This window comes from Corvus hawaiiensis, chromosome 1 (assembly GCF_020740725.1).
Source record: "Corvus hawaiiensis isolate bCorHaw1 chromosome 1, bCorHaw1.pri.cur, whole genome shotgun sequence".
NCBI classification, from domain to species: Eukaryota; Metazoa; Chordata; class Aves; order Passeriformes; family Corvidae; genus Corvus; species Corvus hawaiiensis.
This window is the reverse complement of record NC_063213.1, coordinates 31,679,566-31,702,397: the sequence shown is the minus strand read 5'-3', so window position 1 is coordinate 31,702,397 and position 22,832 is coordinate 31,679,566. Positions and strand designations below refer to the sequence as shown.

The 22,832-nt window shown below is 41.5% G+C and overlaps 1 protein-coding gene across 1 annotated transcript in view; it reads left to right on the top strand.

Moving 5' to 3' along the window:
- Positions 1 to 6,618: 6,618 nt before the first annotated feature.
- The window catches only part of DCLK3 (doublecortin like kinase 3), a 30,768-nt gene continuing 14,554 nt past the window's right edge, over positions 6,619 to 22,832 (top strand). The window contains exons 1-2 of the mRNA XM_048298732.1: positions 6,619 to 6,823; positions 20,006 to 21,894. Of these exons, the coding sequence (XP_048154689.1) occupies positions 6,763 to 6,823; positions 20,006 to 21,894 (1,950 nt within the window). The 5' untranslated portion in view covers positions 6,619 to 6,762. The remainder of the gene's footprint in view (positions 6,824 to 20,005; positions 21,895 to 22,832) is intronic.

Genomic DNA, 22,832 nt, shown 5'->3' with positions numbered 1-22,832 from the left:
TTCTATTTTGTAGAATGCTGCTTTTTTTGTTACTGCCTTGGATCACAAATGGTCTTCATTTCCCTATTCTTCTGAACTAAATAGCTAAAAGCAGGTTCCTGTGGATGTGAAAGGGGTTATGAATCATACAAATAAAAATATGTTAACTTCTTGATAACTTCTTGTGCGTGCTGTAATCCATTAGAAACATTCTTATTCCATGTGGCTTAACCTTGTACTTCCTTCCTATTTTAAGTGACAATCATCAATTAATTGAAGTGTATTTTGGACCCAGCTCATCAGACTGTCAGAACTGTGTGTTGCAATGCATTAATATAATTCCAGGTGCCACTTTACATTGTCACCTCTTAATATTACTGTACTATGACAATAATGGATTGAATAACTGCGATTGCAAGGCAGTCTTTTGGGGGTTAGTGTGATAAAAGTGAAGGTATGTTACATGCTCTAAATTCTACTCCCTATTGAGTACAAAGTCCTTTTGCAGGGGCTTTATATTTCCATATAGAGAGAGATCTGGCTCTCTTCAGCTCTCAGTAAGAGCAGGCTGGTCCTATCATTCCAGATGGTTTGACCTGCCTGATGTGATTGCCTAGGAGTCCCACTGAGGTCTCTCTGTCCATGAGATCACCACCTGTGTAGGCTTTCCCCATGAATTCTCCTTGGGGAGAAGTTTCAAAATGCCTAATTCCTGTGCACCCAAGTTCCTTCTATGTCACGTGTGCTTCTTATGCTGAGTTGGAGAAGGCCATCAGGAATGCTGCTGTGGCTGACTCTGCAAAAGCATGGGCAAGAAACAAGTTCTGTCCTGGATAAGAAATAGAAAAGTGATGCTGCAAGTAAGCAGAAAGTAGAGGTGATAGTGGCCTGTTTGCTGTCTGAATTTTAATTACAGTGGAATGTATTCAAGAGTGATAAGGAAAATACAGATTCTTTATCCATTTTTCCTAAGAATCATAAGTATTATTAATCAGACTGGCACTTGCACAAAAGACATTTTTTCAAGTATTCTTAATGAAAGCATAGAAGATGGGATTTTTTTTATGACAATGCTAAAGTCCACATTTTGTATTATTTGGGAGGTTTCTCAGATAAAATCTGCAGTTTTCAAATTTTTGCTTTTCCAACCGGTTGTTTGGAAAAACCATAGGCATTGTTGGCATGAAAAGTCCTTATTTCAAAAGGGAGGTGAAAAAGAATTCAAGGAAGATCTACAGCTACATTACACAGAAGACTGACTGCAGCATCTCGGTCCCTCCTTTTCGCACGTATGAACACGACAGCTTGTGGCCACATTTCCCAAAGATGCAGCACAGGCTGGTCAGTTTGATTCCTGTTCACCCACTCCTGAAAACAGAAACACCTTCCTTGTTCCGGCCTTTTCATTCAGTGCAGAACTGAGGATTTGAATTCACTCATTAAGCCCAGCTGCTTAACATAGAGAAACATCTATTGCCCCTCAGATTACCTGAAGAGGTGCCCAGAAAATCAGTGATCCCTCTCTTGCCTTCCCAGTCGCAGCCACTTTGCTCTGGTGTCACTCACAACTCCGGCCTGTTCATCAGTACTGACCAGTGTTAGATTAAATGACCTTGGGGGAAAAGATGATGTCAGACTGGTATTGCTATTTCTGGTTTACTGGTCTGTTTTCCCCATCCATCTTTATTTTTCTGGTAGTGTTCCATTTCTACAGTAACAATATAGATGTGATTAGTAAGTATAAACTCCCTGCTTCCAAACACTAAGAATTGTGTCATTTAGAAACGTATCTGTACAAACACTGTCTCACACTGTTTGCAGCTAAATTTTCTGTTGCCTGAGCCATCAGCGGCAGTGAAAACCAGTGTCTCCAAGAAGCTAAGGTTCCTTTTCTCTTTACATGAGGCATGAAATAAGCTGATATGTAGCAAATAGAAGTATTCACAGCAGGAACCATGTTCAAAACTTCAAAGCTAGGAAGGGAGAGTAACTTCTAAGCAAGGAGAGGAGTGTATTTTCAAAGCTATACTGTCAACCAGGGGATATGGCTCCTAAAAATCCACGAAGAGCTTACCTAGGTGTATGAATTCCTAGGGTGCTTTCAAAAAAATACATCCAGCATCAAATATTGTAATAACAATGGCAAATATTGAGGCACACAAAGTCAGGCAGTTTGGGTTTGGATTCTATTTCTGTGGCTTGCTAGGTGACCCTCATTGAGTGTCTCTGTGTTTCAAATTTCTTACTTTTAATATTCATTTGAGGTACTTACATATAGTTTATGTACCTTTACTGTTTTTCTCCAGCTCTAGATTTTGATCAGGTCATCTATTAATGAAGTTCCTACATGCCTTATATCATTGTGAAAGATTTCACTGCATGTTGATGATCTTTGCTATACTTGAATGAAAGACATTATTAAATGCAAAATATAAATATAATAAATATAAATAAAATAAAAAATGTCTCCTTTGAGAAGTGTCCTAATGATAAGCATGCCATTCTGTGAGTCTTCCTAGAAGGCAAAAGTCATAATTCTGTATGTATTGTTTAGCACAGATAAAGCTGAAATCTGGCATGTCAGGGGATGTCAGGTAGTCACATTTCTACTCATTTGATACAACTGAGTGTCTCTTTAATACAGTAACACTTTCTAAAACAAGTAATGGAGAATTATCCCACATCATCAAAACACTGCCATTTATAAAACACCTATTATCAATGCCCTTTTCCACTGTAGTTTCTAATTATCTGAATTTGACACTGATTAAGTATTTTCATGACTTAGAAGCTGAAATAATGCAGCATGTTAGAGGAAGATAACAGAACTTACTTTGGTAAGAATACAATGCTCTTTTCTAAATATGCCCTTTAAACAAAAAGTTATTTCTGGAAAGAAGTAGACAATTATGTTCATTATCTTCTTTCTTGGTTAGGTAATAAGTTGCCAAAGTCTGGTTTTTGCTTTGGATATCTGCTGGCCTGCTGACTGTGGCTGAGGAAGCTTTGGATCCTGACTTTTAAAATTTGATCTTGTAAATTTGTTCAGTGTTGTTGTTATGTAAATGCCCATAATATCACTGTTCTGGCAGTGAAGAGTGATATCATAGATCAGACTTGATTCCAGTCTGGTATTAGAATTTGGTTTCTATTGGGAACTCTTTCCTTCATGACCTTTAGCATACATCTAAGGAGTAGCATGGATGTAAACTCTTTGATTTTTTAAAATTTATTTTTGAGGGTGGAGGGTAAACTCTGCATTGTTCACATATAGCTTGGCATTTGTTTTTTGTGATTTGAATAATGCCTGTCATTTTTGGTATTTTACTGATGGCTTTTTGATTTCTTATTGAAGAGGTCTGAAATATTAGCTTGGAGCTAGTATTTCAGACCTAATATTAATGGAGCTCTAAAAGCAGCAGACTGTTAGCTACCATCACCTTCATTCAGATTAATTCCTTCATCTTTTGCCCCTTGTATTTCATATACTCAAGCCATAGAAGATGAGGTAGAAAGGTGGTTTAGAGAGAACTCAGTCTTACTTTTATTTCTCTGAAAAGGTCAGGGTTTTATTTGCTTTTATTTTTTATATTAAATGCACTGGGTTTCTTTTTTTCTTTAAAGGGAGCTATATTAACTGCTGTCTTATTTACAATCTAGGTATTTTTGCAAATAGGAAATCATCCCTGATAGTTCTGCCAGAAGCAGCAGTGTCAGGGTGCCTGTCACACGTCTGCATTTCAGCCTCTGTGTCAGTTGAAGCTACTTTACAGCACATGATGTGACAAAGTTTAATGTGCCCCAAGCAACCGTTGGCTCTTGGCGTTTGGAATATCCCAGCCACATGGGATATTCATATTCATCTGAAAATGATAAACACACTTTTCTTTATAGACTACAGAAAAATTACATTATAGCGCTGGGCTTTGAGATTTCAAGCCTAATTTGCCACCTCAAGGACTATTAGCAAAAGCACTGTGTATGAATGACTTTCACATAAAAATGACAGACTAACATTTTCGTTATTGAAACCACATTATGAAGCTGCTATTTCTATGCCGATTTATTCAATATTCTAGATTAGATTTCTGGACATTAGGAAGACAGCTCTCATCAGACTTTGTGAATAAACTGATTAAGTTTAAAGTATATGCTTTTTTCTTGTCAAAAAGCAATTGCAATTTCTTTTAAATTATGCAAAACAGAGGAAAATATATATAGTAGCTCTTGCTACTTCTTCCTCACTTGGAATGGTGTTATAGGTGATTTACCATTTTCAAAGCAATGTATTGTGATAGCAGAAGGGATGATCCTATCTGGGATGTAACTTAATAGGTCCACCACGAAAAAATGTGGATTTATTTTTAATGATATATTCTTAAAAATACGACAAGAAACAAAATACAATTGCTGAGCATGGTCATCTAGAGAGAATAATTCCCCAAGAAGATCAGTAGGAATTTTTGTTTTACGTATCTCCTTTAATTTAAGTACAGCCCTTGAAACAGAACAGGTGCCAGCAGAATCCTGGGTCTCAAGGGAGGAGAAAAGGGAGAGAAAGAAGAGGTGGTTTCTAAGGCAGAAGGAAATTGCTGATTTTAGGACAAGGCAAAAAGGCAGTAGGATTTCTTACTAAAAGAGACTGAATATCCATTTCCAAGGGTGTATCAACAAATCTGTTGTCAGTCATAGCCGTATGTAGATACTGTGTATGAGCTGGGTGTGCAACACATAGAGACCTGTATTTGACAACTTTCTGCTGATTCATTTCAGTCTGTGAAATTCAGCTTTTTTACAGGTTAAAAAGGTATCACTGGGAAGGCAATCTCGTGGTTCTTGTTTATCCTTATTAAGAAATGGCAAGGAAGCAGCAGATGGTTTAGTAGAGGAATGGAGTGTTTGAGGTCATTGGCTGGTTAAAAAGTGGATTAAAGGAAAAACCACTTCACTGACTGATGAAGGCAGAGGTGACAATTTTCCAGAGGCAAGGAGGAATGAGGTGTCTTCAGAAGTCTGTATTCACTCCTCATCTGTTTTTCATATTACAATAAGAAATGAGAGTATTACTGATCTAGTGTTGATTTTCGGGCGATGTTACATTCTTATTTTGGAAGCCAACTGCAGGGAGTAATATAATTAAGTGATACTTAGCTGTTCTAAGGATTTTGCATCTATCAACAGCAAATCCCTTTAACTGATGTTGTTACTGACATTTTACATTGAAAAGGTCACACACAGAAAAGTGGAATGACCTGGTAGAGGAGTCCCAGAGACAGGAACTGAACACAGTCCCTGATTTCTTAAGACAGGTTTAATAACTGAAATACCAACAACTGCAGAAATTAGTTGTAACATTGTTTAAAGAACCAGAGTATATGTTTAACATGTTCTGCTTCGTCCTGTTCACACAGTTTGAGGCCAGAATGATGTAACACTACATCTTTTAGTCTGACCTGGATATCTCTAGCCACTATTTTGCATGTAAGTCCAACTTCTTTATTGGGATGCTGTATTTATCAGTTATTTATACAGTATTTATATATTATTTTCCACAGAGTCATCTTGTACTATTAGGGGAGTTCCAAAGAGTAAAATACAGCTTCCCTCCACAATTTGTGCCAATGATTATTCACTCCCATCGATAACACTTCTAATTTGAATTTACCCACCTTCAGCTTCCAGACATCGACTCTCTTACCCATTTCAACTACAAGACTGAAGGGCCTTTTAGTTTGTGGTATTCCTCCATGAAGGTATGTACATGTTGCATCTCCTTTTGTAGCATGGTAAGCAGTCCAATCTCTATTTATACAACACTTAAATCAGCTTTGTGTCTCATCACTCCCCTCTCATATTTTTCAGGCATGCCAGCCATGTAGCATCCCATGGGCAGTCTGGATGAAATAAAGTCCCTTCTCATATTTTACATAGATGTTGGGCAACCAGTTGTTCACGCATCCAGCGTGCACTTTATATACATCGCTTAGTGCTTGTCTTTTTTAATCCAAGCTAAATTGAAGTTGCATCAGGGCAGGTTTAGGTTGGGTATCAGGAAAAGGTTCTTCCCCCAGAGGGTGGTTGGGCACTGGAACAGGCTCCCCAGGGAAGTGGTCACAGCACCAAGCCTGATAGAGTTCAAGAAGTGTTTGGACAATGCTCTCAGGCAGATGGTGTGACTCTTGGGGATGGTGCTGTGCAGGGCCGGAGTTGGACTCGGCCGACGATCCTTGAGGGTCCCTTCCAACTCAGCATTTGCTGTGATTCTTTGAATGATTTACCAAGTCTACTTGGCATCGACAGGGCGACAATAAAAGCGTTTTCACCCATGAGCGGGCTGGGAGCAGCGCCCCACATCCCGCCAGCCAGGGACACCCCCGGGGACGCATGGAGCCCCCCCGGCCACGGAACAAACACCCGCGCCCGGCGGGCGGGCGCCCGGCTGGGGGGCAAACGAGGACATCCCGGTGGCTGGGGCCGAGCTGAGCGCTGGGGAAAGGCGGGAGGCGGGCGGGGAGCGGTCCGGGGGCGGGCGGGCGCTGAGGCGGCGGCGGCGGCGGGGCGGTGCCGCCGGCGGGGCAGCCCCGGGGAGGGCGGGCAGCCCGGGGAGGGGTGCGGGGGTGTGACCGCCGGTGTGGCCGGTGCGCGGCGCCGCCTCCCCGCCGGGTCCCCTCCCTCCCTCTCCCTGACTGCCCTCGCAGGCGGGAGGCGGATCAGAGGGATCGTGCGGTGCTGTGCGGGCACCCCTAGCCCCAGCCGAGCCGAGCCGAGCCGAGCCCCCGCACCATGCCGGCCGCCGCGCCGCCCCCGCTCCACCCCGCGGCGGGCGTCTGCTGCCACTGCCAGGGTGAGTGTCCCTTCCCTCGGCCCCTTCCCCGGCCCCTTCCCCGCGGGCAGCCCCCGCGGGCAGCCCCCGCGCCGCGCCACCAGGACCTTGCTCCGACGGGTCGCCAGCTGGGGGGCTCGTTTTGGGAGGAGGGGGCGAGCTGGCGGCGCCCCGGCTGACGGGGACGTGGGGCGGCTCCGGCGGCGGCGGCGGCGGCGGCGAAAGTTCGTGCCCGGGTCCTTGCGTGTCCGCGGGGAGCGGGGGAAAGCTTTCGGTGGCGTTTGGGCTGGAAATGGGGGCTGGAGACTGACGGGGGAAGGTGCGATGCCTCTCGGCCGTGGGATTGAGGCGAGGACTTTGGGAGGAGAGGGAGGTGCCCGAAGGTCCGGAGTTGGGGTGGTTATTTCACGGTGTTCCTGTAATTGCCTGTGTGTTGGATTAAAGAGAAGCCCCTTCGCCCCCTCCCGTTTTGTACGGTAGTGGAGACTAGTGAAGTGGATTCGTTGGGAGGTGTGTTGCTTTGGGAAGCAGAACGAGGGGCTGCTACAGGATGGAGAGCCAGTCCGTGCTGGTGGGTGCGGGTCACGCCGTCTGTGCCCCTTTCCGAGGCTGAGGCACCACCGCGGCAGCTGTGCGAGTACCGGGACAAGCTTTGAAGTCTGAGTGTGAAGTCAGCGTTTGCCTCTCCAAAAGGCACGCACGGTGTCATCTGTACTGCCATAAAAATTGAAGATTTGAAGTAACTTGCACTCTTAATAGTCGGCATGAGTGTACTTCACTTGGAACGAATGCTTGTGGGCTGCCTAGGGCACACTGATGCGCTGCAAAAAACAGTAAATAGCATGCAGTATAACGGTTTTAAACCACTGGACAACTGTGTGTTAAAACACACTTGAGGCTGGTGAATCTTCTCTCAGCTGGGAAATCACCAGGGCTGAAGCTACACGGGTTACAGGCAGGGGCTCAAAGGGTGGGGAGGGCTCCTGTGTCAGATGGGGATGCTGTGACTTGTGGTAGCCAGACCTCTCTCGGGAAGAGTGCTGGCTGTGCCCTTACATCCCCTGGCTTCTGTAGTTATATCACTTGTGTTTGTTCCTATTTAATAACTGAACAGATATTTATAGGAGAACTACTCCATAACTTTTCACTGTGCAGTGTTATTTTCTGCCTTCCTCAGGGTACATTCAGTATGCAATGTCAGCAGGACTGGACGGGCCACTGGTTTGAGCTAGCGGAGTAGTTTTCAGGTTGTGAGACACAGTGTTTGGGAACAACCCCATAAGCTGAAGCTTCTGCTACACTGAGTTCTAAAAGGTTTCCTTTTTAAAAAAAGAACAAGCCCAAAACCAAGAACCCAACCAACCCCTTGCAACAGCATGAAAAGTTTCTAGCTCCTTCCTCTGAGCATTTAGATTGAAACCTATCCTGTGTGGGGGTATAACCAGTTTAGCCTCAAACCTGATAATTTGTTATGCATGCCTTTGATACTAACTTTATAGAGCCATGAAAATGTGCATATATACAGGTTTGCATGCAAGTTTGTCTTCCCACCTCCTTGTTTCCTTTTACTTTAGCCCCCCTTTTTTCTCTTGATGCTTCTTGTGGTTTTTTATATGATCTAAATGCAGTTTTGACACTTTGAAATGTTGAGAACTCAGCAGACTCCCAAAACAGTTAGCAAGTGAAATGAAGCTTACAAAACATATTACAGCTGCTTTATGTAGTAGAAGTGCAGTTATTATAGCAACTCATGCACTTCTCAAGAGGTAACTGCATTTTATATCTCAGGAAACCACCCTTCAGCTCTCCAGATAAAACTGATCCTGCTGAGTTAGTCCCTTTCTTGTAGTATAATGGGTGTGGATCTTCTGAAATAGCATGACCTTTTCCATTAGAATTTTTGTAGGATGTTCAGACCCATCAGCTGAGAGTTAGCTTCTGACAAATCTCGGTCTGTGGTTTATTAACCTGAATTGGCTAATTGGACTTAAACTGTCAGCAAAGATAAGATAACTTGGTTTAATTCAAGTTAGAGGCAGCTGCTCATGCCTCTGAATTTGAGCTGTGCTTAAGTTACCTTGTCTATATTGGTTTTTCTTATACTCAAGTTAATTACCTTGGGCATGGCTACTAGCGTGACTTTAGAATGTATCTTTATCGGGTAGTGTCACTACTTGCTTTGTATCTGTTTTCACTGCTGCTTTTTCTGGTCATGTTCCGCAAAACGTCAGAATTTTGGCATCGGCTGGACTTACAGCGTGTGGTGACTAAGGGAAGTTGTGTGGGATTCATTTCCCCATTTCTAAGATTACCTAGCTTAGCTTGTTTTCTGCAGAAACATCTATAGTTTTGTAAAAATAAGGGAAGTTCATGGTCCTTCCTTCTCTTCCAACAGCTCTAGGGCACATTGAGTTGGTTTCTGTCACTGATTTTCTCATTCCCTTTAACTTGATGATTCCTTGACATTTAACAACATTTGAAATTAGTGTTATATAGATTTTCTTGTAAATATAATTAGAATCTTTCTTGTAAATGTAATTAGAATCAGAACATTATGGTGATTTTAGCAGCTTCAAATCTGATCCAGATTTCACTGAAGCTAATGGGGATCTTTTAATTAGCTCCAGTGCAACTTGGATCAGAGCTGAAAATGTGGTAGTTGAAGAGGTGAATATGACATTTCTCTTCTTAACAGTATACTGTTTTCTATGTTTTTCTCAATTTCAGGGTATAGGGTGTGTCCTTTTGGAGTGTTCACTAGATTCTGGAAACAATGAAAAAGAGGGGGAGCTACTGCCTTGGTTGATTCTAATATAAATTTGGAGTTTTGGTAATGCTTGCACATTGTCCATCTTACCTAGCAGTAGTTAGCTTTCACTGCAAAAGAAAGTCAGCCGTGTTTACCATCTTCTCTCTGTTGCTGGCACTGTTTACTCAGTCTAATTATTGTAAGAATGCAAAACAATGATACCATATATTCGTGGAGGAAGCTCTCCGTAGACATTCTGAAAACACCATCTCCCACTCCATCAGTAGTGCTAGCCTGCACGTATTCTCCAGGTTTTAGTCTTCTCATCACCCCAAATAATGTAGTTGATGGAAATGCTGAGAAGTGTCTGGTGATGTGCAAATCATGATCTTTCTGTTTGTCATCATGCTTTTGAGTCTAATTAGCACTGGCTTACAGTTTTCCCTGAGAAACCCATTTTCTTTTATAAGTCCTGTGAAACAATTTATTTTGCAATGTTGTCTTTAATAGACGAGTCTCCTCTGAGAAAGCGGTTCTGTAATAGTGGGGTTGGGAATTCTACTTTTGTATGTGAGTTAGCATCTCTTAAATGTGCTATATTTACAAAGAAAACTTCTGTGTGATTTCCCCTTTTGCAAACCAGATGGAGAATCAGACTCTGGCTGGGTCTTTCCTTCAGTTATGCAACGAGGTTATTGGTAATAAAAGATCTGGAAGCTTAATTAAACTCTCGGTGACACCTCTGCAGGCTCTTTTATTTTCACTGGGTTTGCTCAGTTGCAACTGATTAGTCATCAAGTTGAGATTTAGGAAGCAATGCAAATAAAGTCTCCCACAAGAAGAAACAGAATCCTGCTCCTTTGGGGCATTGTTGGCTAACAGGGCTAAAAAGCTGTTGAAAGCTTACTTTGTAATGAAACATGAATAATTAATTTGAAATATAAGGTACTTCAGGAGTCAAGAGCATCAACGTGAAAGTGAAACTCCGTGTACAGTGAGCCTGGAGAAACACATGGAGAGCTTTGCCAGATGGATTCTGGCAAATGCCACAGTTGTGTAAGATGTTTTTGTTTCCCTCTGTCAGTTCTGTCCCTTTCCTGAAAGATCCCTGATGGAAGTTCCTGGACTGCAGAGCTGACTTCCCTGGTTACTGGGGCAGACCCTAAAGCAGTCAAACTACAGAAAGCAGCCATGGCTGCTCCCAATAAAATACACAGCCTGTCATCTTTGAAAGAAATTAAATAAATGAGCAGTTTCATAATATTCTTTTTTTGGTTTTATGCAACTTAAACCAAGCCTCACACCTCCAAAGGCACTGATTCATTTCACGTGCAGTCTTACATTTCACATAGTTCTTTACAGATTATGCATCTGTATACTTCTCTGTAAGACTTCCTTTATGCTTGCTTTTTAATTTGCTACCCTTAAAATGTCAGAACGGAGATAATGAAAGTGGGGTTCTGCTCCAAAAAAAAGTAAAAATGATGGTACTTGTGAGTCATTACCAGACTCCATGAAATCTTTACCTTCATCTGCTGCTCTGGGTGTGATTCAGCTCAGTTTAACACTAACACATGGCAGTAACCATCTGTGTTTGCTGTAAATATTTTATTTTTTAATTACAAATGGCTTGATTTAGAAAACCTGCAGCGGTACAGTGGCGTGGTTGTGAGCCTGCAGGGGAAGAAGATAAGCAGCTGGGAAGGTAATTTTTGCCCAGCCACTGTTGCCGGGTTGGAAAGGGGAGTGTAACACAGAGAGCAACCCAGGCTGCCCTGCAGCAATCCAGACCCTGCTGGTCCCTTCTTGGAGGAGCTGGACAGGAGAGCACCAGTACAGACTGCAAAGGGGCTCTGAACATCTAGTGGAGAAGGGGGGCGTGGTGAGGGGGGGAAGAAGTAGAGAAAACTCTAAGTTTATCTTCTTTGTGGAGAAAGAAGGAAAGGTGGCTGCTAAATGTCACTTATCCATCGTGATTCTCATACAGTAAATATGGTCACATGCTGTGGCATGCTGAGCCTCCTACAAGCATTTTGCTGTGGGATAACACTCACACTGGGGCTTAGGGTTTCACAGAGGCACCATCCATCCTCAGAATGGAAAAGTCCAGAGCTCCCCTAGCCACAGAGAGGGATTTCCAATGTGGGCATCCCTCAGGCTCCCTCCCTCTGCTGAAGTCCAGCCAGCTGCAAAGTTTTCCCTTCAGTCTGTCATTCTAGATAGTCCTTCCCATCTTAGGAACTCCTTTGCTGTAACATCAGCCTGATTTTAGCTGCTCTGGTGCTCTTTGTCCTCTAGGATCTCCCATTAATTCCAAGGTTTGTGTCTCAGAGCGGGCAGTGAAAAGGGAGTGAGATAAAGGGCCAGGGGGAAGAGAGTAGAGTCACTTCTTTCTTGCTAGTGTGAGAGACTGGGGAAGAATGAGAACAGATACTTATGAGACTGAAAGGTTTGGGGAACTCTAGTTTGCAGTTTGCATGACACAGTGTATGTTTGTTCTGAAAATAAAAAGCAGAAGTGCTGAAGATAAGGTGTACAATGCAGAGTTTTGAAGTCGTCTTGCCTGCCCTCATGAAGCCAGGGAGTGGGTCCAGAGGTGCATGTCTCCCGTAGTCCTGCAGTCCAGGTGTAGCCACTAAGGACATTTTCCTTCCTCGCAGCTGACACTTTGGAAACTCACCTAATGGGACCAGACACATTTGGCCGGGAGAAACTTTAATTCTGTTGGTGATGTATGGGACAGAAGGAACCCAACTTGACACACAGCTGAGTTTGCAGGGCTGACAGTTAAAGGAAAAATAATATTACATGCGAATTTAAGCATGCTTGATGTGAAATTGTGAAAGATAAAGAACTTGGAATCCCATCATACTAATTTTATGTGATCTTTTAGGGCTAAAACTGTATATTTATGAGATAGAGATATTATTCTGACTTTTTTTTTCTTTCTGTATGTGAGCCCAAATTAGTTTTTCTTCAGTGAACTTAGAACACTCTCTGAACTGCTGAATGATTTTCATTTTCTACAAATCAGGTTAGACTGGGTCAGCAGTTGATCTCCACAGCACTGGTGCATATCAGACATGGAAGTGCTGGCATGAGTATGACTGGAAATGTCCATTAGGGTAGCAGAAAGGATGTTATAGAAATTAAACTGATAACTGATTCTGTGCCCCTCCCCCCCCTTTTTTTTTTCATTGTGACAGTATTAAAACTGTTTTTGAAAGAATCCAGCTGGTAAGTGATATTCGTGATATTGAACATGGTTTTGTTTTCCTTCTGCTCCAGTAGCTAATGCAGATAAGAATTCATGCAAATACCATGATGAGTTTGTTGTTTTTTTTTCAAATTCAATTAATCTAATTGAATAAAATACACCTTGTTCATCTAAAAAGACTGTGCTTCTTTTATTTGGTTTAGGAAACCATGGTTATAACACCATATAATTTACAATAATATTTTATTGCATAGTATATTTTATAACTGCTTTACCTTCAAATATATTCTGAACACATACGGCTTGTTCAATGCTTTTCTTCAACGTATTAAAACATGTATTTCTATGAGGCGAGGTACTTAAAATCTAATATTATTCAGGTTACAAAGTCAAGCTTTTATGACTATTGATTAGCACTGCTATTCCCCCAACCCATGTTCCCGTGCATTAAGAGATACACATTATTACATTACCAGATGCTGCTTTTTTTATCCCCAGGGGCTCTGTCTCCATCAGCGTACGTGATGGACAAAGCTTTCCTAATGAGCATCTACTCTGCTGTTTACCCTGGCATTTCATGCCTCCTGCTGAGTGTTTTTTGAACCCTGTTGTTAAAACAGGCTTATTAACGTCTGGGCTTTTCTGTCATGGTTATTTCTACAGTAACAGATATGGATTAGCCTATCTCTGATACCTGAAAAGGGAGGGCTTGTAGTGCATTCAGTGGCAGCCAAGGCATAGAAAATAAAAAGTACTGTAATCTGGGGAAGAAAGCAACTTGAGATGTCCAGGTCCTGAATTTTGGGATGATTTAACATTATCTATGTGTTGTGTTGTATTATCTTGTTGTCTGAAGTGCCTCTTTCAGTATATGCCCTTGCACCTGTGAGCACTGAGCAGGTTTGTGGATCCGGTCTCAGAATGTTGTTTTGGCTACCAGACTCTGATCCTCTCTGAAAAGCATAGATTACATTGATTGCTTTGAAACTCAGTGGAATTGGTTGAGACGAAATCCAGTTCTTCGGGGCTGCACTTCCCTAAGCAGAGAAACTGTTCTTCCTGTATTTTTTCACACACTTTTCAGCTCTTCTAGTTATGTATATTTTCCTACAACACAGTCCTTAATCCAGTTTACCTGTAAAAGAGGATCCACTGTACCCTGGAGTAGGCGTTAGAAAAACTGTATGTTTCTAAACTGTCTTGTATGCAAGGATGAAGTGAATTCCCAAAGTAAGTGATTTGGGTTGGAAGTGACCTTGAAGATCATCTAGTTCCAAGCCCTCTGCCGCAGGCAGGGACACCTTATACTACACCAGCTTCCTCTGAGCCCCATCTTGAACACTGCCAGCGATGGGGCAGCCACAATTTCTCTGCCAACCTGTATCACCACCCTCACAGTAAAAATTTCTTCCTCATATCTAATCTAATCTAAGTCTCTCCTCTTTCAGTTTAAAGCCATTCCCCCTTGTCCTATCACTCCATGCCCTGGTAAAATTCCTCTCCAGCTCTCTCCTAGGTCTCTTTAGATTCTGAAAGGCCGTTCTAAGGTATGCACAGAGCTGCTGCCTTCTCCAGGCTGACCATCCTCAACTATGTCTGTCTTCATAGGAGAGGTGCTCCAGCCCTTTGATCACCTTCATGCCCTCCTCTGGAGTTGCTCCAACAGGTCCACATCCTTCATATGTTGGGGGCCCCAGAGGTGGGTGCAGCACCTCAGGTCTCTTGAGAGTAGAGTGGTGTGGGAGAATCACCTCCCTTCCCTTGCTGGCCACGCTGCTTTTGATGCCATGCAGGATGTGGTTGATAACTTTAATTTTCTCCTGTCTCACTGAGGACCTTGCTAATATTCTCTTAATGTAGTCACCTGTTTGTGTGCATGTAGTTCTTCCTGTTATTTAAAAAAATATAAATCAACATAAGATAATAGGGCAAGTGACAACAAAAGCAGGTAGATATCCTTTATGGAGAACTGCAAAGGGGCAGACCCTGTGAGGATAGTTCTGTTGCTGACTTCCAATCCCATCCCTTTGTCTAAGTTTGGCGTTCTACCTGACTTCTTGATCCACTCTTATTCTCATATTTTACTGCTTCCCTATTACAGTCTCCATCTGCTTCCACTGTGTCAGTAAAGTTCAGGGAAATTGTCATCAGCCAGTATAAAAGTTCATAGGAACTGCTGTGTGTCAGACAGTGTCTGACTATGGCACTCTTTGCTTCATTCTCTGCAGTCTGTCACAATTCCTCTTTGCTCTTATCCTCCCAGTCCAATTCTTCACTAGGTTTCCTTTTCCATTTTCAATTCCATACCTCTGAGTGAGCTGAGTGAGCATTTGGAGCTTGCTCAGGCTGGAACTAGCAGCAACTGTCCTGCAACATTTGACACTGTCATCATCCAGTCCTTGTGAAATTTGACTTTCTTTTCCTACTCAGGATTTTATCTGGTCAAAACGGATGCAGCGTGTCTGCCTCTTGTTGTTGCTGAAATAACCACCAGTCCTGACTCAAACAAAATCTCTGCCCTAAAATGATGTAAAACATGCCAGGGGAGGAAAGAGAAGGTATGACTCCTTAGAGAAAAATTCACCAGTAGTGTTTCCAACAGTATGGCTGTAGATAATGTAAAATTTACTTGCTGTAAAAGGATGCCTGTGATCATGTTTTGTTTCTGTGCATCTAATTTAGTGAATTGGGACTTGCCGTACTACTGCTTCAGTCCTGGGCACTAACAGTGTGCATTAGCCCTGGAAGTTGCAACTTTAAATAATTTACAGCAAGGAGAGGAGATCAAGATGGTACATTTCTAGAGGACTTGGATTGTGTCCTGGAGCCAACTGCTGATGCACACGGGTAACCCACACAAGCTACGTACTTGGCTGCTCCAAGTTCTGTGCCAGAGGCATTCTTCATACACAAGTACTTGAAGATACTTGTTAGTGCTGTGAAATGAATCAAACGTTTTCTGTTACAAGTAAAATTATTGGTTTTTTTCCCCTGTGGTCTTTGTTTTACGTGCCCTCAGCAGGAATTTCCTTAAGGAAAAAATAGACATTTTTACTCCTGTCCTTTCTCTGCCCATTTGAAACAGTGTTTTGTTTGTCCTATATTGGGACCAGTCTATCAAAACAACTCCCAGATACACAGTTTGTCATGTGCAAGTTTAGTTGCTGCTAATGTTTTGGGGTGTTTTCATGGATGCTTTTGTAAGTGAAGCCTCCTAAAGAAATTGGAGGGCTTAAATAACACCATTTTATTCCCAGAAAGCAACGCCATACCTAGATCCTATTTCACTGCTGCCTCCTGTTTTAAATTGTGTTGTAAAACTCCTTGTAAAAATTTAATTCCCCTTCAACCTGTGACTTGATAGCAGAGTGGTAAACCATTCAGTTAATTACTGAAACTGTAATCACCAGCAGGAGAGCCAAGAAGAATGCCAGCTGAGTGGCAATATTTTAATTAATGAACAAAAGCTTATGGCCAAGGGAAAGGATAAGTTTTGAAACACAAATGGCAGCAATACATTTTTACCTGTGGCAAGTCCCATTACTCTACTTTGTTAGCTGGTGTAGCCAGGCAATTCCTTAAGATATAGATGTTGATTCTCTGTATACACAACTTCTTCAGAGCTTAAGTCTTCAGAATTAATTTAATCTTACTCCATGTCCAGAATATGATCCAAAACACTCCAAAAAAAGGTCTTCTGGAGGACTTTTTGTGATTTCTCCCCCATAGTTTCCCACCTTCCCTAGCCCTACAGTGGGTTGGACTCTCATGATCACAAACGATTTGTAAATTTTAAAAATTAACCAGAGCAGCTGTGCTCCCTGCGAGGGACCACATTTTCTCCCTAAGGAGCACATGTGCTTTGGTCATAGGTGCTGAATTTCTTGTTTCTGCTACCTGTTTGAGCCCCCAAATCCCAGTTTGTTCCATCCTCTATGCTCCTCTAGGGACTTGGTGTGAGTGTTTGCCCTACAAGACCATCAAGACTTCATGATGTGGATCTCTGTATTGCTCCATGGGTTCCAGTTTTTGTTTTCCTGTGCCCATGGGCACAGTTTAGGTGGTGTGCAGGGTGCCCTTGACCAGCTGTGTTGCCTCACCCCTGCCTGTCCACAGTAGCAGCCTCAGCATCCTCCTTGGCCATGCTGCACCATTGATAATCCATAATACACCAACATATGTGGACAGATAAAACCAAACACACTCATCAACCCATTTTAACATTTCTAAGAAATACTTATATTTAATAATCATTAGCTCTCAGGAGGACAGCAAAAGAAAAAGCACACTTTATTCTCAGATGTATAATTTGCCAGTACTTGAACTCATTGAAGTGTGTTTCTCATACCACCTCCCTCTTCCTCCTTCTCCCACTTGTATATAAATATGGAAACAAGATTTTGAAGCAATATAAATTGTAGCTATAGGATTTGGGTATGCTTGTGACCTTTGAAGGCTTTCTAGAAATGCTTGTTACTGCTTTAAGCATGTGCATTTTCCTGACAGATTGAGGCTCGCTTCTTGTATATCAGTTAAATATAGCATAACTGGAAAACAACAGAAATTATGACTGAAATAGTTGTAACAGGCAACTGAAGTGAATTTTTAATTGTATGTAATATACAGTCATTGTGACCACCACTTTGACAAAATTTGACACTTCCCCTTTTCTTGGAAAATATTAGAAGATTCTTTCATACATTGATTTAAGCAGTTATTTTCTTTCCCATCATAGAAAAAGATGCATGTTGCATATTGCAATTCTACTCTTATTCTGAACATTGTTGGATATCAACTTGTGGCTTTTGTCAAAGTGCTTTTGGCTAGGAATCAAGTCAGTTTAAAAAGAACAAAACATTCCTGTATTGTTCTTTATAATGACATAAAACTGCTCTTATTCCATTAGTTACAGAATTAAAAAATAAACTTGGCTTCTCCTTAAGGCTTAGCCAATTTAGTGAAGAAAGGAAACATAATTGATGCCTGGGTAATTGAAACAATCAACAGTACAACCAAGCACTTAAAATCAGTGGTTTATAGAAAGGTATAATAGCAGCATGACTGGGAGGAAAATAATCTGTGGGAAAAGTCATTATTAGTGCACCATTGTTTTTATGTTGTACCAAGATTATAAGCAGTAAAAATGTCACTCACAATTCCCATAAGCAAGATAAAGCTTTGATGACAGTGGGTACGCAAGAACCTGGAAATGCTGATTAAATTCAGAGCTTCATCGGTTCCTGGTAACTAAGATGTTGTGAAGTTGATTTAGATTTCAGAGAACTGTTTACAGCTGATTTTTTTTTTTTTTTTTTTTTGCCTCCATTCACAGCAAGCTTTATTCTGGGTGGAATGTAAACACATGATTGTTGAAAAATCACTAGCACGTATGTAGTCATCTTTTGATAACAAGAGATCATCCTTAAAAAGCAGAATGAAGACAGAAATAACTTGTACAACCACCAAGCATTAGTCACACGTAGCTCTTATATAATGCTTACGTCTTCAATCAGCATGCTGGCAGCTGGGCTTCTTTGTAATATTTGTTTGGAGAAGAAGCATCTATCTCATTTGGCAGGGGAAGAAAATGAAGCCAAGAGTTAAGGGACATGCCGGGGGGCACACAGCGCTTAGCTGGTGAGAGTATTACAGCTAAGGAGTGTCCATCATCCTGCATCAAGCAGAGCCAACAGCAGAGTGGCTTCTGTAACAATGTCTCCTCGTGTGCTTTCCACACTCAAGCCCTGGCCTATTGGGTATTTTTTGAGGCAGGGCAAGTGAATGCTGTGTTGCAGCACTTCTGCAGTTTTCCCTTTTGTTTGTTGTTCTAGGTGAGGAGGCATATCTCTTCTTCACTCTATTATCCCTTGATGGAAAGGGCAAATAAAAATACATAGCATGAAATACTGAAAATGGCTTTTCTTGCACTTGAAACCCAAAATGTAGTAGGCTTGAGCCTAACACCAAGAGAAATGCTGATATGTGCAGATTTTCTTTTGAGGATTTGCCCACTGCACTGTAACTATGCAATCACAGTAATGTATGAAAATGGACGTGATTCTCTGGGAGATGAGCCATTGGTGTACAGAAATTTCCTTGTAATGGTTCAGTAACCATTTTGGCTGTTTTCTTTTGCATTGGTACTGTTAGTTCATATATATTGAAGGTTTGTTCCCAACTGAAGAGCAAGGCTATTAAATGGAGTTGGAAACATGGTGTGATCTCCTGAAAGTTTACTTCTTTAGCTGAAAATGAATGCATTGTAAGCAGGTTTTGATCATAGCAAGTACAACAGCTCACAATACTTTCAGGGGACGTTTTTGTTCTTAGCTTATTGTTGATAGACATTATGTTAGAGCTTGGTTTGTCCATAACCATATGTTATGTTTCTGTTTTTCCTTTTCACAATTACACGTAACAAATGGTGCCATTTTCTTTGATGATGTTCTAAGATGAAATGTCAATGTCTCCAGAGAATACTCGGAATCTTGTGCGATTTTACATAATTTTTAGAAAAAAAAAGTCAAACTAAAGTATTGAAAACCATGACTGCAATTATCAAACAAAACTAAGATGGCCTTTCTTTAAGACAAAAAGTTAAGTTATATTACTATATTACCTATAAAATTGTTGTAAAAATTATAGCAAAAGTAATGTGTAATTTCATTTATTTAATTTGCTATAGAAGGTCCAGGGAAAATGAAGAAGAGATAATTATTTATAAAAATGTAAGGTTGCACACAGAGTGCCATCTGGTAGTAATTTTAAAACACAAGTAATTAGTTTATTTTACTTCATGCAGTGTAATTGTGGAACTTGTTGCCATGGGGTTTATAGAGGCCAAAATTGCAATTGGGTTCAGAAAAGAATTGAGTGAGTTTATGGGAGATATATTAATAAGAGAATGCTAAACAATCTGGATGCAATTCTGCTATTCTTTGAGGATTTCTGAAAGATATGAGGGTTTAGAAAAAAGATCTGTTTGTGTTCAATATTATTACTTTTTTAATGATATTCCCCTGTCACAAAATTAATTTAAATTTTCTCACAAACTTGGCAATGTTTGTAGTTGCAACTATGTGGAGATACTCCTTAGTGGTAGTTAAAAGTTCTTTATGAGCCTTGAAGTCACCTACCCCTACTCTCTGAAGTCACATGCACTGACATGTAGAAAACTATTGCTGCAAAAGGTCTGATGATGCAAAATAATTGATAGCCTGCTTTTTGTTTGCCTTAGGACGCCAAGGCTTGTTGGACCATTCACCACACGATGCAGGCTCAAAAGTAAAAGAGAGGAAACTACACGGGACTTGTCCTCCTGTTGGTCGTGGAAACTATGGGAAACCGTGTTTGGGTGAAAGCAGCCACAGGTCCTCATTTTTCAGTCCCCGCAATGGTTTTCACACGATACATTCAGAGCACAGTCCTGTGAAGCCAAGGATAATTACAGTGGTGAAACCTGGCGGCCGCACGCTCAGGAGGATAACCTTGCTTCTCAACAAGAGATCAGTCCAGACCTTTGAGCAGCTGATGGCTGACATTTCAGAAGCTCTGGGATTTCCTCGTTGGAAGAATGACCGTGTGAGAAAGCTGTACAATCTGAGAGGCAGAGAAATCCGAAGTGTTTCTGAGTTCTTCAGGGAAGGTGATGCGTTCATAGCTATGGGAAGGGAGCCCCTCACTGTGAAGGATCTGGAAGTGGTATTACAAGAACTTTATCCTGAAAATCCTTATGCTTGCAGTGCTGCCATTCAGCAGAATGAGGAGCAGTCCCAAAAACTGAAGAGCAGGCTGTATGACAAGGCCTCGAAAGTAGACAGTGGCTTTGATGAGACAGAAATGACCAAGAACTGCAGCGATGGCTTGTCTTCCCAACTGGTAGCTGGACATGAAGGAAAAAGTCAAGCCAAGACAAAGCAAGAGGAAAAAATGAGAACCAAAAAAAAGTGGACTAGAGAGAGCTGGAGTGGTGAGCCTGGAGTGAAGCCTTCTAGAAAAACACGAGAAAGTGAAAGATACCTTAACCATGAGAGGAGTTCTGAGGAAGGCTTAGAAGAGAGTTCGGAGGAGGTGCTGAGGTGTGAGAAGTGCGAACAGGAAAGGCAGGCCAGAGAAAAGTTACAGAGGGAAAGGCAGGCTGAGGCCTCGTTTGAGAACAGAGACTTGAACGCAGGTGCATGTCAGACGTACCATGTAGAAAGAAATGCAAAAGTCAGGAACTGCCGAAAATCTTCTGAAAATTGTCTGGAGGGTGAGGAAGTTGGCTGGAAAGATAATGGCAGTAGGAGGATGTGGAAGCCGCTACACAGGATTGTTAATGAAGGGCTGGAGAAGCAAAAAAGGAGCATTGAGAAAGAAAGGGATGTGGAGAAGCATGAAAACCATGGGAAGGAAGTAGTAAAAATCAGGAAGAATGCTGTAGAAGGGCTCCAGCTATCTCATGAAGTGAAGGAAGATAATGGAAGTAGCTGTGTAATGAACCAAAGCGGTTGGCTAAAGAAAGACACTCTGAGGGATGCTGAGAAAATGTCTAAAACACATAGGGAGGGCAGAGAGGGACAAAGGTCTAAAGAGGAAGCTGTCAGAAGAGAGGGGAATGTCACATGTAGAGAGAGTGACATGACTCGACGAGAAAAAACAGGGGAGCGCAGAGTGAATAAAGAAGACAGCAAAGCTCAGGGATTGGAAAGCACAAGCCGGAGGTATGCCATTAAAAGCAGAACTGATGTGGAAAAACACTATGAGATTGGCAGAACTATTGGGGATGGGAACTTTGCAGTGGTGAAGGAATGTCGCCACTGTGATTCCAATCAGATCTATGCTATGAAAATTGTTGATAAATCCAAACTGAAGGGGAAGGAGGACATGATGGAAAGTGAAATTCTGATTATTCGGAGTCTCTCTCATCCCAATATAGTAAGCTTAATTGAGGTGTATGAGACAGAGGCTGAGATCTACCTAATCCTGGAGTATGTCCCAGGAGGAGACTTATTTGATGCAATCATAGAAAGTGTGAAGTTCACGGAGCATGATGCTGCTGTCATGATCACTGACCTGTGTGAAGCACTGGTTTATATTCACAGCAAGAACATTGTCCACAGGGACCTAAAACCAGAGAATCTTTTGGTAAGTATTGTCTAACATTTGCATATGTGCAGGAATTGAATTTATTTTCCTTTCAGTTATGGTTTTCTGAATTGTTTTAAGCAAATCCCATGCAGAAATAATGTGCCGTGGCAGGACTGTTTGGAAAAATGGATACAATTTTGAAGTGAAATTACAATTGCAGTTTGCTTTACATAGATCTGCTGTGCATTGCAGATAGCAGTGGTTGCAGAAAGGTATTCAAGTAAAAATTATCAGGGGTAGCGAGCATTTGTATTTTTCAGAAATCAGACCTGTTACTTAGCATCTGACTTTTAGGTGTCCAATGATAAATCAAAAAGCATCTTCCTTGCAGACTGAAATTTATTAAAATTGCTGATTTATCTTATTTATTTGTTGGACTTTTTGTCCACTGCATTTGCGTGTCTTGCAGACTGCTGTGCTAGTCCTCTAGTATAGTGATTTCTATCTTGTGACAATTTATTTTCTTAGAAGCAGAATTATTATGCAGTTGATTGAAATAATCTGACAGTAAAATGTTTTGGTGAATACAGCATTAAAGTCAGCTCAGATCATAACTTCATGCCAAAGAGACAAATTCTTGTTTCCATCACATTTCTGAGGCTGCATTCTTTGCATGCAGCACTGAAATCAATTGAGTTACTCACATGTGTGAATATGCATAGAAATGTTTGTAGTACTGACACTCTACAAGATACCCATTGTAGAACTGTAACAGTAAACAACTCTCCCTAAGTTGTGTTAGCTAAGTGTGTGTTACTCTCTTGTATTAGGGTTCCAAATTTCCTGAAAAACAGATAAATAGCAAGTATTTGCCAGTCTCTAACAAATTGGATTTGATCAGCTTTTGTGGAAGATCATGGTTAGCCAAACAAAGTAATAGATTATTTAGTCCTGTGGGCCATTCAGTGCTTTTAAGAGAATTAATTTTGCACAGA